The sequence below is a fragment of the Lipotes vexillifer genome, unplaced genomic scaffold (genome assembly GCF_000442215.2).
Source record: "Lipotes vexillifer unplaced genomic scaffold, Lipotes_vexillifer_v1.1 scaffold1429, whole genome shotgun sequence".
In the NCBI taxonomy this organism is placed as follows: domain Eukaryota; kingdom Metazoa; phylum Chordata; class Mammalia; order Artiodactyla; family Lipotidae; genus Lipotes; species Lipotes vexillifer.
The window spans coordinates 269,292-285,898 of NW_006787152.1; the positions used below are offsets into that span (position 1 = coordinate 269,292).

Below are 16,607 nucleotides of genomic sequence, written 5' to 3' on the forward strand. Positions count from 1 at the left end.
CTGTCCGCCCTCACCTCTGGTTCTCCTTTAACTCCTCTTCACTTCGCACTTTGCTATTGTGACGCCTCTCCTGGTCCATTATAAAGTTACGTAAACAAATAAACCCTCCACCTCTCATTGTTTCTAACACCCGTCTTTTTACTTTATCATAAATCCTGTCTCTCCCCCTCCTCCTTACCTCTTCTGTTCTTTACCTGCCACCTAGATCTGTTCTCCCTACAGAGAGGTCTTGCGACTAGGGTATCAGAGCACCAGTGTCCCATAAGGATGTTGCTTACCAGGGTTGGGGCCCCACCCCCCTTAGGAAATGGTTTGCCTCCCGCTTCTGGGATAGGCCCCCGGAGAGATTCCTGTTTGCCCTGAGGACACCTGGGTTGGTTGCTACGGTTGTGCTCTTGAGACAAAGCTCCACCATATGTCTGGTGACATTCCTTCAGTTTAGATTTGTGCATTCCCAGACAAGTACCCATGAGTTGCTTTAGGGCAAAGAGCTATCCGTAGCGGTTTCTCCAGGCCCCTGTTAGCACTGTGATGCTGGGAGAGCCACCATCTTAGAATTCTGTCGCACAGCCTGCGTCTACCGTAAAAACACGCCTGCTCTGTGGGCACATCCCTCATGTTAGAGCTGAAGATACGGGGGCACCTGGGACAGGCTGATCTCAACCCCTTCGCATGATTATTCTTTAAACAGTTCTACTTTCCCCTGGTGGGTATAGGGAGAACTCGATTTTCTGAACTGTACATCATGTGGGTATATAAGTGCATATGCACATGCACTTTTTTTCTTTTTTAACCATATGTTTATGCAGAAGGAATAAAGTAAATTATATGTCCTTATACCCACATTTCAGTGTGCATCTTTTTGAAAAAATAGGACATTTGCTTACATAATAAATAATGCCATATTATACCTAAGAATAATCAGCCGTCCTTTTCATCATTCCGTACCCAGTTCATATTTCCCACATTCTTCCAAAATGTCCTTTAGAGTCAGTCAATTTTAGGGCTACACATTGCATTTGGTTTTTATGTCCCTTAAGTCTCTTTTAACCTAGTAGAGACCTGCTTTGTATTTCACTGGCATGTTGAAAAGATTGACTTGGACTGGGCCTGATTGCTGCCTCAGAGCATGATTCAACTTTCGCTTCCGTCTCTTGGATTTTCTCCAAACTGGAAGTTGCATTTAAAGACTTGATTCGATTCCAGTTAACCATTGTGAGTAGAATACACTTTAAGTGATGTCATACACTGGTTTACCCATCAGTGGTAAGTTAAGGTTCACCACAGTGTTAGGGCACTGACAGCCTCCATTGTAAAGTTATATTTTTTTTCCTTCTGCCACCAAAAGCAATCTGTGTGGTGTTACTTGGTCATTGTGTAATCTCCAGTTCCCCATCAACTCTTCACATGATCACTTTAATTCCAATCAATAAGTCTTACCTGGTTTAATAATTCCATTAGGACTTGTAAAAGAATGATTTTCTGCTTTTATCATTTGGTCTTTGTTGGCATTCTTCTATGAAGTAGAAAGTTTTCTCCTCCGCTGGTGCTATTGGCTCATCCTGAAATACATTTTCTACCAAAAGGAATATGTTTCATTCAGTCTTTTCGTTACAGTAATTTGTTACATAGGCTAAATAGATGGTGACTGTATAACTTATGCAAACCAGGACACTTTGAGAAGGAAGGGGTTACTATTAATGATTACAATGCAATAGCAGGCATAAACTGGGAATCTCCTGGTCAAGCAGGGACATTTGGTCACCTTAGCTAAATGACACCTAGGGAGGTGTTTTGTTTTTTTCCCCTTCGTTTTCTCTAGAAGACTCTTATTTACCTTCAGGGAGTAGAACCAATCTATTCCTGCCAATTATGTAAGTTGTGTGTGGAAACCTGAGTTAGCTGACTCCATCCATGTTTCTGATCTCTAACCAGGATGTTTCAGCACTCTTTTTTTTTTTTTCAGTATGCGGGCCTCTCACTGCTGTGGCCTCTCCCGTTGCGGAGCACAGGCTCCGGACGCACAGGCTCAGTGGCCATGCTTCAGGGGCCCAGCCGCTCCACGGCATGTGGGATCTTCCCGGACGGGGGCACGAACCCGTGTCCCCTGCCTCGGCGGGCGGACTCTCAACCACTGCGCCACCAGGGAAGCCCTCAGCACTCTTTATATTATATATCAGGGCCCAAGCAGCCTGGCTGGCCTGCCTTTAATCCCATTGTGCCGGGAGGCCAAGTATTAGAGTCACTTTATTCTTCCCCATCTTAGTCCCAGGCATTTCCCTTTTCCCTTAGCCAGGAAAACCTTCCCAGCACAAAGGTAAGACCAGTGACTTTTTGGATTCACCCATTTGCTGCTATGTTCTACATGTTCCTCCAGTGTGGTCCAGAGAACGCCCCGTGAACTGCGGGGATAGTACTGGTGAGAATGTAGGTCCCCTATCTTGAGCATCACTGATTCCCAGTACTAATTTCATTTTCAGAGAGTAACTCAGAATAATTCCTTCTTCTGCATTCGAGATGGTTGTTACCCCTTTTCCTTTCTGACCTTTGTGTACATTCCACTGGTGTGTCTTTTAGTATTTTATCCTGCCTCTGTTTACTTCATGAGGAGGCATGTTGTTCTTTCTGTCTTTATAATTAAAATTTTAAAAACTTGGTTGATATTCTGCACCCAGTTTCTTATACGGTGACATCACCTTACAGAAATCTTTCTGAATTTAAGACCAGCCTCCCTGAGTACTGACTGTCTCTCTCGTGGTTCTTCAATTTAGATTTAGGGAACATGTAGATACCTAATCTCTAGCCGTGTGAGAATCCGTGCCTGCCATGCCCATCTGCTTAAAGTTTTCAGCTTAACAGCAATTCTCTCCAGGACCCTGCTGGTTGTGAGAGTCAGTGTAGGCCACTTGCCAGGAATACTGAGAACAGAGGCCAAGCATGCCTCTCTTCTTTTCTATCTGAGCTCCTATTTATCCTTCAAGACCCAATTCAGGAGTCACACCCTCTGAAAGTCTTGCCCAGCACCAGAGATAGTGAGTCACTCTGTCATGTATCTTAACACTTGTACAAATCTCCTTTGTATCTGGTATCGTGTTTACCGAAGTGTCTCTCTCCTCTGCCCACAGTGCCTAACATTGACTGCTCACGTTTGACCTTCACAAATGGTTGTTCCATGAAATCATAGATGGGTAATTTCCACCGTTTCAGTGACCGTGATGTAGGCACTATCTGTCTTTGGCCATTATAGACGAGCTATGAAGTTCCAGAGCTAAAGGCATTTTAAGTCTTTTTTCCTGCTGTTTTTGAAGATCTGGCATGTGGAGAGTTCTATTATCAAAATAGCTGCCATTTACTGAACATCTTCCAGTATGGTAGATTCTGTGCTTAGTCGTTTATATGCAAAACTGTAGATATTTCTTATTATCCCTATGAAACAGGGTCTCAGAGAGGTTGAGTGACTTGTTCACGGTCACACAATTAGTAAGTGATAGGAGTAGGAACTGAAATCAGATTTGCTGCCTCCAGAGCCCAAGTTTTTAACCACTGTGAAATCCAGCCTTACAGAGGATGGATGGATAGATGGATGGTTGAATGAATGAGAGAGAGAGCGGGAGAGAGATAATTGACAGTTGTTAGATATATAGATGATAGACTAATAGATAAAATAGGTATGATTAGATAAATCACTTACCATTAAAGATACAAATTATTTATTAATCTTTATTAATGTTGGCTATAGGTAGTTCCAATTTACTGGAAAACACACCCAGCAGGGTTTTGATTATCGTCCAGAAAATTTAGCCATGTTTAACAGTGTATCAGTTGTTCGTACAACATAGAAGATATTCTAGGTCACCCAGAATTGAGAAATATTATTTATTTTAGTCTACAGTCTTAACCCCTTTTCCCATACTCCATCCAATAACTTTTTACTGGAGTCAAACTAGAGCCAATAAGTGATTTGAGCTTTCGGTTTTCTACTTTGATTAGCCAGCTTGCTGATCATAATAAACAATCGGATGGCTCAGGGGATAGGCAGAGCTGGTAGAAACAAGGAGATGGGAAATTCCAGACGACGGATAAGCAGTTTAGGATAAGTTTGCAATTGGCTTTAATTTGGCATATTCTTCCAGTTCTATTTAATGAAAGACTAAAAAAGCATTTTAAGATGCTGGAGAGTTTTGTAGATTCCCTTATTACCCTTTTTGTTATTGATTTTAAAAAGTCTGAGGGCTCTGAATATCTTTAGATAAAGAATACAATAAACAGATGGCTGTAGGTTTACTTTTTTTTTTTTTTGCTGGGGTTCACCACCTGCCTTAATATACTGAGACGTCAGGTCAAATGAGTTCACTGCCTACAGTACCAAAAGCTCCCTGACATTAGCCAGAGAACACAAATCTCAATCAACTTGGCATATAGTGAGAAAAGTCCTCACACTGCAGGCTTTTGGCAAAAGACTGCTGTATCCTTGTTCACCTTCAGGGACCAAGTAATGCCTAATCTTGCTTTACTGAAGTACCCTCCAAGGATTTCAGTAGACCAGACACCTTGAAATTCCCACGTGTTCCACAGCCCATGAATCCAAAGTACATGAAAATTGGCTTTTGGGCATAAGTCAAATTTGGAGTTTACTTCTAACTTCATGCTTAAATTTTTAATTTAATTTAAAAATGCACAAGGAATTTGAATGTTGGATTTTAAATGCAAAACGAATTTTCAGAGATAGGTTAGCATATCGGCCTGCTTTGGGGCTGAATCCTTCTTGAAGAAGTACCTTGCTAAAAATTAGTTCCTGACTCATGAGCCAAATACTTGAACCTGAGCCTATGTTATCTCTAACTCTCACAGCCGTCCTAACTTTACTCTTTATCTGACTATTAAAAAGAAGTGTAAGCCTACTGCAGGCTTTTGGAGGCAGACGAGACATTGTGTGGTGAGACCATTGGGTCAAAGTCCAGCCTTCAATGGAATTGCGTCTGCCATTCCTCGCCTGTGGGGCTTTTGACTACGTAAGTCTCACTGGCCTCAGACACTGGTGTCTGTTCTGTAATCTCTAAACTCTCTTCTAATTCTGAAATCCTTTGATTCTCTAATAGTAGAATGCCTTTATCTGAGAAACCATTACCCTATGCAGTCAAGTGGAAACCTGGTACCCCCCAAATTTACCTGGAAATGTAATGAACAGAGAGATTATTCTCTACATAGTTAAATGACTAAAAATGCTGTCTTGAGCTCAGAAGAGGGTATTGATCTTGCGTATGTTTGCTCTTTTTTAAAGAGTGACAGTAATAACGTGGAGTGGCCCTTTTATTGACCCGCATGACATATTTACTTCTATTTTTGTTTTCTTTTATCTAATGAGCCATATCTCTTAATAACCTTTATCTATCTATCTATCTATTTATTTATTGGCTGCATTGGGTCTTTGTTGCTGCTCACGGGCTTTCTCTAGGTGCGGTGAGTGGGGGCTACTCTTCGTTGCAGTGCGCGGGCTTCTCATTGCGGTGGCTTCTTTTGTTGCAGAGCAAGGGCTCTAGGCACGCAGGTTTCAGTAGTTGTGGCTTGCGGGCTCTAGAGTGCAGGCTCAGTTGTTGTGGTGCAGGGGCTCAGGCGACATGTGGGATCTTCCCGGACCAGGGCTCGAACCCACGTACCCTGCATTGGCAGGCGGATTCTTAACCACTGTGCTACCAGGGAAGTCCCTCTCCTAGTAACCTTTTGCAAGAATAAAACATACCCTGTATTTGTTTTCCACAGTGAACTCTGATGATTCTAAGACTTGGTCTCTAGTATTCCTTTTTCAGAGTGCTTGGAGCTGTTAGAGGTGGTAAGGCTTAACCTTCATTACAGAGATGTAGTAGGGAAATGGGTTTGCCTTGACACCTGTTCGTCATTCATTCACTCTGCTTGAAGGGCAAAGTGGATGTGGGAGACGCTTCACTCTGTCAGTTTGCTGCTTGCTCATGTTTCGGCAGAATGTTTGCACGTTCAGTAGTTTGACCTCTTCTTTACAATCCTTCCCACAATCTACTCAGGGTGACGTTGTACCCACATGAAACCAGGGGCGCTATTACTATAGAACAGGATTGGAAAACCCGCAGGCCAAACTCAACCTGCTGCCTGTCTTTATAAATTAAGTTTTGTTGGAACATAGCCAAGCCTATTTGTTTATGTGTTGCTCAAAGCTGGTTTTGTGCCCAGTGGCAGAGTTGAGTCATTGCAACAGACTGAATGGCCCACAAAGCCTAAAATACTTACTCTCTGATTTCAAACTACCCCCACCTCGCAAAAAAAAGAAAAGAAAAAAATTGCAAGCCCCTCCCATGGAAGGAGACTGAATATTAAAAGGCAACTAGCACTCTGCTTCCACATCTGCCATTTAGAGAGACCCTACCTTAGTCCCCGGATGCTCTGAATCAACCCAGAGATTCATTTTTAGAGAACTGAGAGAGCAGATGGCCTGCAGTCCCTCAGCAGTACTCCATCAATAGCTCTTTGCACAACAAAACTTCAGATAGGAGGTGAGCGTCAGAGAGCTCTAGACTGTGTTCCCTGGTAGTACCTCTAAATGCCGTGCACAGAATGTCCAGTACTGAAGATGGCATAAATGACCAGAAATGTTGACTGAGTAGATTTGGCTCTGAGAGTAAGGATTGTGTCTCATGTGGCTTGGCTTCTGGCCCCATTGTAGTGCCTGGTGCAGCTGGTTGAGAGTGTGATGGGATTTAACAGCCAGTGGGACCAAAGGTAGGGCTGACCGGCTTTTGAAAGGGGCCTAAGAGAACTCGTACCTGACTAGGAGATAACCCCGCCTCCAGTCTCAAGTAAGCCCAGGACACTTGCTTTCTCCGTGGGGCCCGTTCCTTTATTTTCACTCCCCACCTGCCAAGCCCTCTTTGAACGCTTATGGGCTGACCCTGGTGTTCTTCATTAACACGATGGCTTCTTGATCTAAAGAATTGTGTGGGTCTATAATTAGTTTAACATGACCAGCTCCTCAGACCTGATCATCCTTGTTAAAATGAAAGTTCTGGTCCTACAGAACCAATATCCAAGTTAAGGAGACATGACCGTGAGAGACCAGCTTTAGTCAGTGACCTTTTTGCTCATGGCTGACTCTTGGCTACCGCCACACTCTTCTGAGTCACATCTTTTCTGTGCTGTAAAATGGTTATTTTATAGCATGTTTATCGCTGTTGCTAGAGCACGAGCTCCTTGAGGACAGGATTCATATCTTTTTTTTTTTTCTCTTTGTGGTTCCCACCCACTGCTATGCACAGTGCCTAGCTTTCAGTCAGGCTTTAAGAGAAAGTTGTTGAATGAATGAGGAACATAACAAAAGAATAAATTATGTTTCTTTGCTGATTTCTTCCCATCTCTCTTTTCTCCCCTCTTCTGCCTGTTCCAGTCCCATTCAGTCTGCACGCTGTAACTCATCCCCCACTTTTCTACACAGTTCTCTAGTGACTGCAGTTCATAATCGTCTCTCCCTTCTTAATGCATTCATAGTTAGCACCTCACAGTTTGGCACTTAATTATTTCTTAATTGATTCATCTGTGCTATCTTTGCTTCGCAGGTAGCCTGATGTCCCTAAAGGCAAAGAAAAAAAATATATTTTAAGTATTTTGTACCAGCTCCCTGTGCCAACCCCCCTCCCTCTCCAACACACACAGTGATTTGAATTGAACATATAACAGATTTTCAGTAAATATGTGTAAATTAACTGAAGTAAGCACTGTCATTACAGTCAAGATGAGCAGACTAGAATAAAAAGTAGCCTTCTGATGCTTCTGATATGTTTTAGAAGTATAAAAATTGTGTCAAAATTAGTCAACAGCTTTGAAAGTTACCATATAAAAGATGAATAAATTAACAAAGCCAAGCAGGCAAATTGAAAAAGGCCTCTTCCTCCCTTCCCTTTTCCTTCTCGATCTCTGTCTCTTACTCTCTTCTGTTGTTTTGTTGCTGTTTGTTGTTGAATATTTTAATTTTATTGGAGTGTAGTTGGTTTACAGTGTTGGGTTAGTTTCAGGTGCACAGCAAAGTGATTCAGTTATACATATATTCTGTTTTAGATTCTTTTCTCATATGGGTTATCAGAGAACATTGAGTAGAGTTCCCTGTGCTATACAGTAGGTCCTTTTTGGTTATCTATCTTATATATGGTAGGGTGTGTACGTTCATCCCAAGCTCCTGATTTATCCCTCCCCCCTGTTGTTGTTTTGTTTTTGCTCTTAATTACAAGGTTAATTTGTTTTTTGGGCAACAGACTTGGGAATCTTTTGCTCTGACCCAAGCCTGGCCGTGGCCGTGGCCCTGGAGTCTGTCTGACACACACATAGGTGCCCCTCTCCTTCCCCACTTGACACAAGTGGTCTCTTTACGGTAGACATTCAGATCAACTATCCATATATAAGATACTGAAACTGTTTACTTGATGCAGTGATATAGGATCTTTTTACGAGCTATTTAATTTACTTTCAAAAAATCTGATTTTCTGGGTTGGTTTAGTTTATTGGCAAAGGACAGTTTAAATGCATGATCTCTTCTGTTTTATCCCACAGGATATTCTCCCTGAGTAGCTTTCATAAACTGTGAGATTGTAGCCCCCCTGCTACCCCTAGGTGATCGGGTTTTAAACCTGGAATTTTGTACTGAAAACAAATAATTTCTTATGAACAAATTCTCTGTAGTAAATGCTGCACCTCCTTGAACTCTGATCATGGTGTACCAGGTGTTAAAGAGGAAAAAGGAAAGTTGATTTGCCCTCCACAGAGCGAGCTCTTAAGGAGATGAAAGTGTTTGTATAATAAGTAATCAGAAATCTCGAGCAGCTAACCCACCTAACCAGGTTACCAGCCAGGCTCATCTGAGCAGTGGGATCTACCAGAGGAGGGAGGGACTTAGTTGGGTCTTGGCATCAAAACCTGTACTTGACTCTCCCCTCAGGACGGCAGTTTTGCAGAACTGTTACTTTCACTTTTTTCTTTTTTTTTAAGTTCACTTTTACAATTTCTTTTATTTTTTTCCTTTGAATCCTTGTGGTCACACAGAAACTGCACAGTAACCATAAGTTTCTAGTTTCTCCTTAGCTTCCACTGCTTTTGACAGTGTCAAATAAGATCTCAGGCATGATCTAGCTTTCACATCCCCCAAGACTTTTCCTCTTACACGGTCTTCTTAATTTTTTTAATGAAGTCGACCTAGTTTTTCTAACCTTCTTTTCAATAATAAAAAATGTGAAATTCTACCCAGAGTCATTTTCTGTGCCAGAACTTCATCTTAATATCTGACTTGAACTGCAGCTCTCTTATATTGATAAATACAGCCTCTAGATAAGAGGCTCTTACACAGGAGTTGAAGAACCCCAGCATACACCCCATAGTGTGTTACATTAAATGCTCCAAGGTGCTGTATTCATTTATCTTACTGTGTTTGGTTGGATTTAGAACAAATTACAGAGATTTCTTTTTCCACTTATCACCCACAGGTGCTTTCCCCCTTTTGGTATAATTGCTAAGGCTTGTATGCCTAATACATGTATTAATTTTTTTTAACCCCGGCTGTAATATGATACTGTTTACTTGCTGAGTCATCTCTAAATTTTATTCATGTTTCCTTCATTTAAAAAAAAAACAAACCCACTTGAATTTCTAATTTCTATGTTGTTCTTGGCTTAGATTTTGCTTACCTTTCCAGTCATAGGTATTAGGGCTTTTTCTTTTTACTTCTAAAAAGATCTAAGAAAATAAGTTCTCATTACATGTCAGATTGGAGCATAAATTAAATTTGAAGGTCAACTCAAATCTGTTGCTGACAAACTACTGTCAAAAACTAAGGAACAATTGAAATCTCTTTTTAAAACATTCGAAAGAGAAATGCCATATTTAGTTTGATTAGAGCATATTGTTTTAGTGACATTCAAGCTTATCGCATATATTTTTAATCATTTAAAGTAATGGATTATACCCCTTTTCTGAATTTCTTATTTTTTCTGCAGCCAGATGTGATACTGAAGTTAAAACGTATAAAGACTTTAGCAGTTACGAGGTGTAATTATAAACGAATGGGCATGATTTCTTTGTCTTTCTTATTAATCAGTCATGCTAGGGAAGGATGTTTTGTGGATAATCACCAAGGATTAGAGACAGTTCAAACAAGTTCCCAGAAAATGGCTCTTTCCAAAATATACAAGCATTCATTCCTTCCCTAATAAACTCCCCTGTTTCTCCTTTTCATATAACCCCCTTTTTTCCTACAAGTTGGTAAATTCATTGCAGGCAGAGATCATATCCTGGGAATTTTCATTTCCTTAGCACCTACCAGAATGTCATGATCAAGATGGTTGTTGAATTTCAGATGACCCTGCATTTTTTTCGTGGTAGGAAAGGAATTATGGAAATTTCACTAGTCTTTTTGTCGCCTTGCTTTTCACTGAAAACCATCAGAAACCTGTTTCTTCCATTAAAGATACAGTGTCACAATCGTTTGTTAATAAGGGACCACTCCCTCTGTTTGCCCTGGGTTAGAGGGAATTCCAAGGCCTGAAAGCTTGATACTGACAGTCATAAAACGGATGTACAAATTATATCATTTTGTGGCCAGGACCTAAAGAAGAGCAGGAAGCGCATCTACTAAATGAAATGAAATGGATACTGCCTTTCCTTTCTGCGTTGTCTTTATATTCGCCAGAGGCATTTGAATTCAGAATTTAGGTCTTACATAATGCAGGCCAGTAATAGCCCGGAGAAGTGGTTATGTAAAGATGAGTGTCTAACAACCCCCACGCTCCGTTGTTTTCTCCTAGAAGGTGTAACCTGCCTTTCTAACCACTACAATGTTCTCCATAAAATAGTTTTAATTGGGGTCCCATGTTAAGCATCTGCTGTGTTCCAGGACCTTGGTTGAGTATCGGTGACCAGCCTTGGACAAAGGGAGTCATGGTCCTTGACCCCCATGGAGTGTGAGAACCCTAACTGGGCAAATGTCTGTGGGAAAACGTTGACGTTTTTTGGGTCTTTTTAGTCAATTATGAAGTTATCAATTATTGAATGTCTCAAAGCAATGACAAGTCATTAAATTCCCTTAAATGGATTGGAGTAAGATGAGTTTGACTACACCCATTTTCAAGCACAATCTTAAATAAGTCTTCACTCCTAGACAGTTAAATAAGTCCTGTGTGTACCATGAAGCTTTCTCTCTCTGACCTCAGGAGAGGACTACTGCCAGCCACTTGTAATACATACATTGCCTTGGAAATGTACCTTGTGCCTGTCACCATAGCAGCACCCTGAGAATGACCTCAGCAGCCACTCAGAATCATTCCTACAAAACAAATTATAACTATAATTAACTCTCTGAATTTACTCTGCAATATAAATTGTTCAGACCTCAGTGTTTTTTACTTAAAGGTTAAATGAATGGAGTAATCCACCATGAACCCATCCGCCCTCCATATTCCACCAGCGTTTTTCGCCCAAATATGAGGTGCTTCAGTGGAAAGTACAATTCAGTTAAGAGATTATTCCATCATTACCTCTTCTCAGAATATGACAAGAATCAACAAATGAGGATATGCTAGTCTTACCATGCTAGAACTCCATTTTGTAAGGCAGTAGAGTGGCTTTTTTCCCTAAGCAAATGTGAAATGCAGAAAGTGCTGTGAGTCCCTCCAAGTCCTGAAGCCCAGAGTGAGGGGGCCACGTGGGGTTGGTGCTTGTGCAGGCAGGAGCTCTCCACACTGGCCTCTCTTTGGCAGTGAAAGATGCTAGTCCAGGTGGCCTGCACGTTTTACTTGTTTCTCATTATCTGCAACAGGTCTTCAGTTTTGGGTAGCTTTTGAGCCACCCAGACCTTCCTGGAGGAGAAAATAGATTGTGTGTCTTTTGTTTGATTGGGGGGCTTGTTGTTCTGTTTTGTTTTTCTAGTCTTGTTTTGGGGTGTTCTAGGTTTGGTTTGGTTTGTTTCCGGTTCTAGATAATGTACGTTTCAACTAGCAGACCTTGATAACAAGTTCTTTTCCTTTTTTTTCTTTTGTTAAACTAGATCAGTTTAACTTTTTTACTCCAAGTGAAGTGGGCCTTTCTCTCCACCATCCACCTAAAACAAAACAACAAGAATGTCAAGCAAGAAGTGCAGTTCACTTTCCAGTAAATTGTAAATGTATGAGGATCTTTAATGGCCATTTCCTTGCCTTGAAATATGTTAAAACCTGGGCAATGAACAGACAGAACAGAGCCTAGCAAGCAGCAAGTGCCCAGTATAGGTTAATTGTTACGTTGACGTTGTTACTCTCTGAACTATGCTTACATTGAAAAGGAGCAAAAGAAAGATGAAGGGGGAAAATATCCTCGCACGTATGAATGCTTCAGATACTCAGCTAATGTCTCAGTAGTGCCAGGCGTTCACAGAGAGAAACCACTGACTATTTTTAGGACAGCCTCTAAACTCGTATCAGTGGCTTTCGGTCGCAGGTGTATATCCTGATTTTGTGTTACTCCGTCTTGTTTTTCCCAGAGTTCGGTTCACCCTTCTGAATTGGAGAGAGACTAGCAAGGTTCTCACGTGCAGTGTGACAGGGACTCTCCCACTTCATGTGCTGGTTCTTTAAATTTTCCTGTGCAAGGACACATGTTTAAAAATGAAGTGGCAACGAGTAGTCTGTTGAGTTCATCTTCAAGAAACAGATCAAGAAACAGAAAGCCACGATTTCTCTTCCCACAAGAACACAGTAGCACCTTGTGTCCAAGACTTAGCCACCTTCTGTTCTGACCTCTGGATTGGGTGAAGTGAGTAGAAATGGTTTACTGGGCAGCCTGTTTCCAAACAAGCTTGCCAATGTGAATTGGAAGTTCTCTGATTCCTCTGAATTAAATTTTTGTATATAGTAGTTAAATAAATGATGATCTTGCAGATTTCAAAATGTGCGTTCATTTCGATTTTTTCAAATCAAGGAGCTCATAAATCAAAAAACTCCATCTATACAGAGTACCCAGTTGATTTTGCATTTATGGAGTCATGAGCTGGTTTATCTGTAGGATGAGATACAGGCCAACACCCAGAACATGGGCTTGTTAACCCCATCAGGCACCTCCCAGACCGCGCCAGGATATTCACTAAAATTTGGGGTCCAGTCCTTTTTTACATTTCCTTCCTGCCTCTCAAGCCCATATTCTCCCAGCCTCTCCCTCTTTTTGTCCCCCAGCCACTCTTATAATAATTAAAGATACCAGGCTGGTTTCTATCAGCCAGTAGAGAGCTAATTGCCAGCTAAAGAATCATTGATGTGTTTGGGACAAGGCCACTAGAATACTAATTATAGTTGCTTTGTATTAGGAATTTCCAGACTAATATTGTACTTTTTTGTCTTGAAGAATTGATACAGCTCCAAAAAGGCAGTAATTTATTTCTTTGTTAAAGTCAGATGTAGCTCTACTATTTTATGATCCCATGAATCTTAGAGGCTTAAATTTTTTTCAATACTCAGTTTCAAATTTAACAGTATCATTGATATGGAAACCCCACTAGTAAGAAGGATATTTAAATAATGCTAAAACTAAATCTGAGCATGGGAAATCATCCATCCATTCAGCAAATAATCGTTAAGTACCATTTGCCAGGCAGTCTTTTAGGTACTAAGGCAGGAATAACAGGGCGAGACAGTCTTTATCCTGGGTAAGTCATGTCACCTGAGTGTTTGTGCTCTTGCTGAGTTACGCTCCACACCAGACATTCCCTGTTACATGTCTCAGAACTCACTGTCTCTTGTTTGTGGGCATATAGGGGTTGAGGATCTAATCTCTTCCAAGTCTATAATGGTTCTGCCTTTTCTTTAAATCTTATTCACACGTTAGTTACTTTCTGTATATACTTTGCAGTTGTATGTCTTGAAATCCTATCTGTGCTCCATCCCTTCCAGGGCCAAAGGGAACATAGTGACTCTTTGAAATCATGAGGATGCCATGCAGAACGGTCATTTTTACCTGTTTGTCATCAGTTATATCAAATTATGTCATTCTTAAAGTTATAAATTATTTTTGCAATTTGAGAGAATGGAAAGTGAATGGAATATAACACTTTGGAAATGATAAAATTATACTGATGGAGAACATATGTGTGGTTGCCAGGGATTAGGTTTGGGATGGGTAGCACACAGAAGTTTCTTTCTGCTAACAGAACAATTCTGTATCCTGAATGCAGTGGTGATTGCACGAATCTCTACATGTAATAAAATTTCATAGACGTATACACCCCCCAAAATATGTGTGTGTGTGTGTGTGTGTGTGTGTGTAAAAATTGGTGAAATCCAAGAAAGGTCTGTAAGTTTAGTTAATAGTATTGATCAGTATCAAATTCCTGGTTTTGGTAATATTCTATGGTCACATAAGATGTTATTATTGGGGGAAATTAGGTGAAGGGCACAGGGGAATTCTCTAATATTTTTGCAGCTTCTTGTGAGTCTATAATTATTTCACAATAAAAAGCTTTTTTTTAATGGAAAAGTGTCATATAAGCAGATAATCATGTAAAGTTTAGGTGTGAAGAGTCTATACACTGGGAATATCTGGCCTTCGATATTGTTGCCTCAGTAACTAGAAATCTCGTGGCTTCACATTAATTGTGAATGACTTAGGCTTTGGACAGAGTTTAGGACATGGTATGCTGCTGTCTTATAAGGGAAAAGGCTCTGATGTTGTGTAAAAAGGCAAAAAAATGCATCCTGACCTTATGTGTAGCTCTGTTATCTGTTTGTTTATACAAATAACATTTGTATAAATATTTCAAAAACTATTTGCTTTAAACTCCTGCTTACCCACCAGACCTGCTAAACAAGTAGAGGGTAGGAGACTCATTTAATTCTTTTCTTCTCCCCCTTTACGTTCTGTCGGGGTTCTATTTGACAGTAAGAGAAGAAAAGAGAAATACTGTGAACCAGGTCATCCATAGATGGACACAGCCTTGCTCTGACTAGCAGAAGGTTGACTGTATCTTTCACTTCCCAAGCTACTCTACCACTTTCTGATATTTTTCTTCCTTCTCTCCACTTCTGTCTTAGGATTCATTGTTGTCCTTCCTTTTCCATCAGCAGGTCTGGTGTGATGGTGTCACTGACGTTCTCATGTGTCTTCCCTCCTCCAGCTATCTTAATGACTTGGACCGCGTTGCCGACCCTGCCTACCTGCCTACGCAACAAGATGTGCTCAGAGTTCGAGTCCCCACCACAGGGATCATCGAGTACCCCTTTGACTTACAAAGTGTCATTTTCAGGTAGTACCTGAGTCCGTAAAATCCACTTCCCAGCTCTTCTGCCCTGAGCACATTTTGTGAACTCTGTGAATATTGAAACCATGTGTAGACTTTAAAACAGTATCACCTTTATAACAATTATTATCATTGGAGACACAAATGAAATAATGTGTCCCTGAAAGAGGAAGCAGAGGAAAGGTGTATGGGCAGGTTTCTTATTCCAGGTTAAATCACTGAGAAATCAGTGAATAGTTTGCTGGTGGTTAAAAGTTACTCAAACATTGGTCCAGACTAAAACTGGTTGGGAATCATTTTACCTATGAGGTCAATGTTTGTACATTGTACAAACTGTATTTTTACATGTAAAACATGTACATGTAAAAACTGTATTTTTACATTTGAATAAAGATATAAATTATCTTATAACCCTATTAATAGCAGAAATTACAGGTTGTCAGACGCTTTCATGTTGTTTCTTCCAGGTCCTCTGGTACCAAGGTAGAATTTTTCAGTAGCTATAAGAATGCGGGCTGTTTTGTACTCCTAAAATGAGTTGCCTGAAAAATTTTAAAATACATGGTTTTGGAAATGGATTGATTAACCTAGTCTAAATTTACATAGGAACATAGAATGACAGTTTATTACTTTCTCCCTTACTGCTGCCGTTCTTTCTGGGTAATACTTCAGCTGAAATAGTCTGATTTTTTTTAAGATGAGACTGATGTACTTTCATTTAGTCTCTTATTACACAGTCACTCAGACGTACTTTTAGTTAGAATACAAACCACGTGGTACATGGAGAAATGAGGCCATATGATTATGTCTTTGGGTGGAGAGAGTCGAGTTCCTTGGGAGAGCCATCCATTTAAGACAACTACGTACAATACAGGGTTGTGGAGTGGAAATGAATGTTAACTCCTGTGATGTAACTCTGCCATGTGACCCTGATGGGCAGGCCCTCCATCATTCCCTGCCAAAGCACTGTGTGTTTCATTCTGGTCAATCTCTGCACCTGTGGTTACATCTGGCTGCCTTAACGCTACTCTAATGGACATAGCCATAAAGAGGGTGACACTTTGGAAATAATTTCTGAGCCTCGTTTTGTTCATCATTAAAATGGTTACATTAGGTGATCACCAAGGCTCCCTGTAGCTCCAGCATATTCTGGATTAAGTTTTGAGTTCATTGCGTTTAGAGATCTTTAATTTGAGACACCAAATTTCCTTCTGCTTATAACCATGTTAGAATATTTTCAGAAAACGTGGAGCATTTCATGGAGATTTTCATCTCCTTTTTGCTTTATGATTACTGAAATCTGAAACCAGGTTACTGTTACATCTTGGGGTTTTTTCCCTAC

The 16,607-nt window shown here is 40.6% G+C and overlaps 1 protein-coding gene across 1 annotated transcript in view; it reads left to right on the plus strand.

Moving 5' to 3' along the window:
• The window catches only part of GNAQ (G protein subunit alpha q), a 292,811-nt gene that overhangs the window by 208,385 nt on the left and 67,819 nt on the right, over positions 1–16,607 (plus strand). Inside the window, exon 4 of the mRNA XM_007459886.1 lies at positions 15,143–15,271. Within this exon, the coding sequence (XP_007459948.1) occupies positions 15,143–15,271 (129 nt within the window). The remainder of the gene's footprint in view (positions 1–15,142; positions 15,272–16,607) is intronic.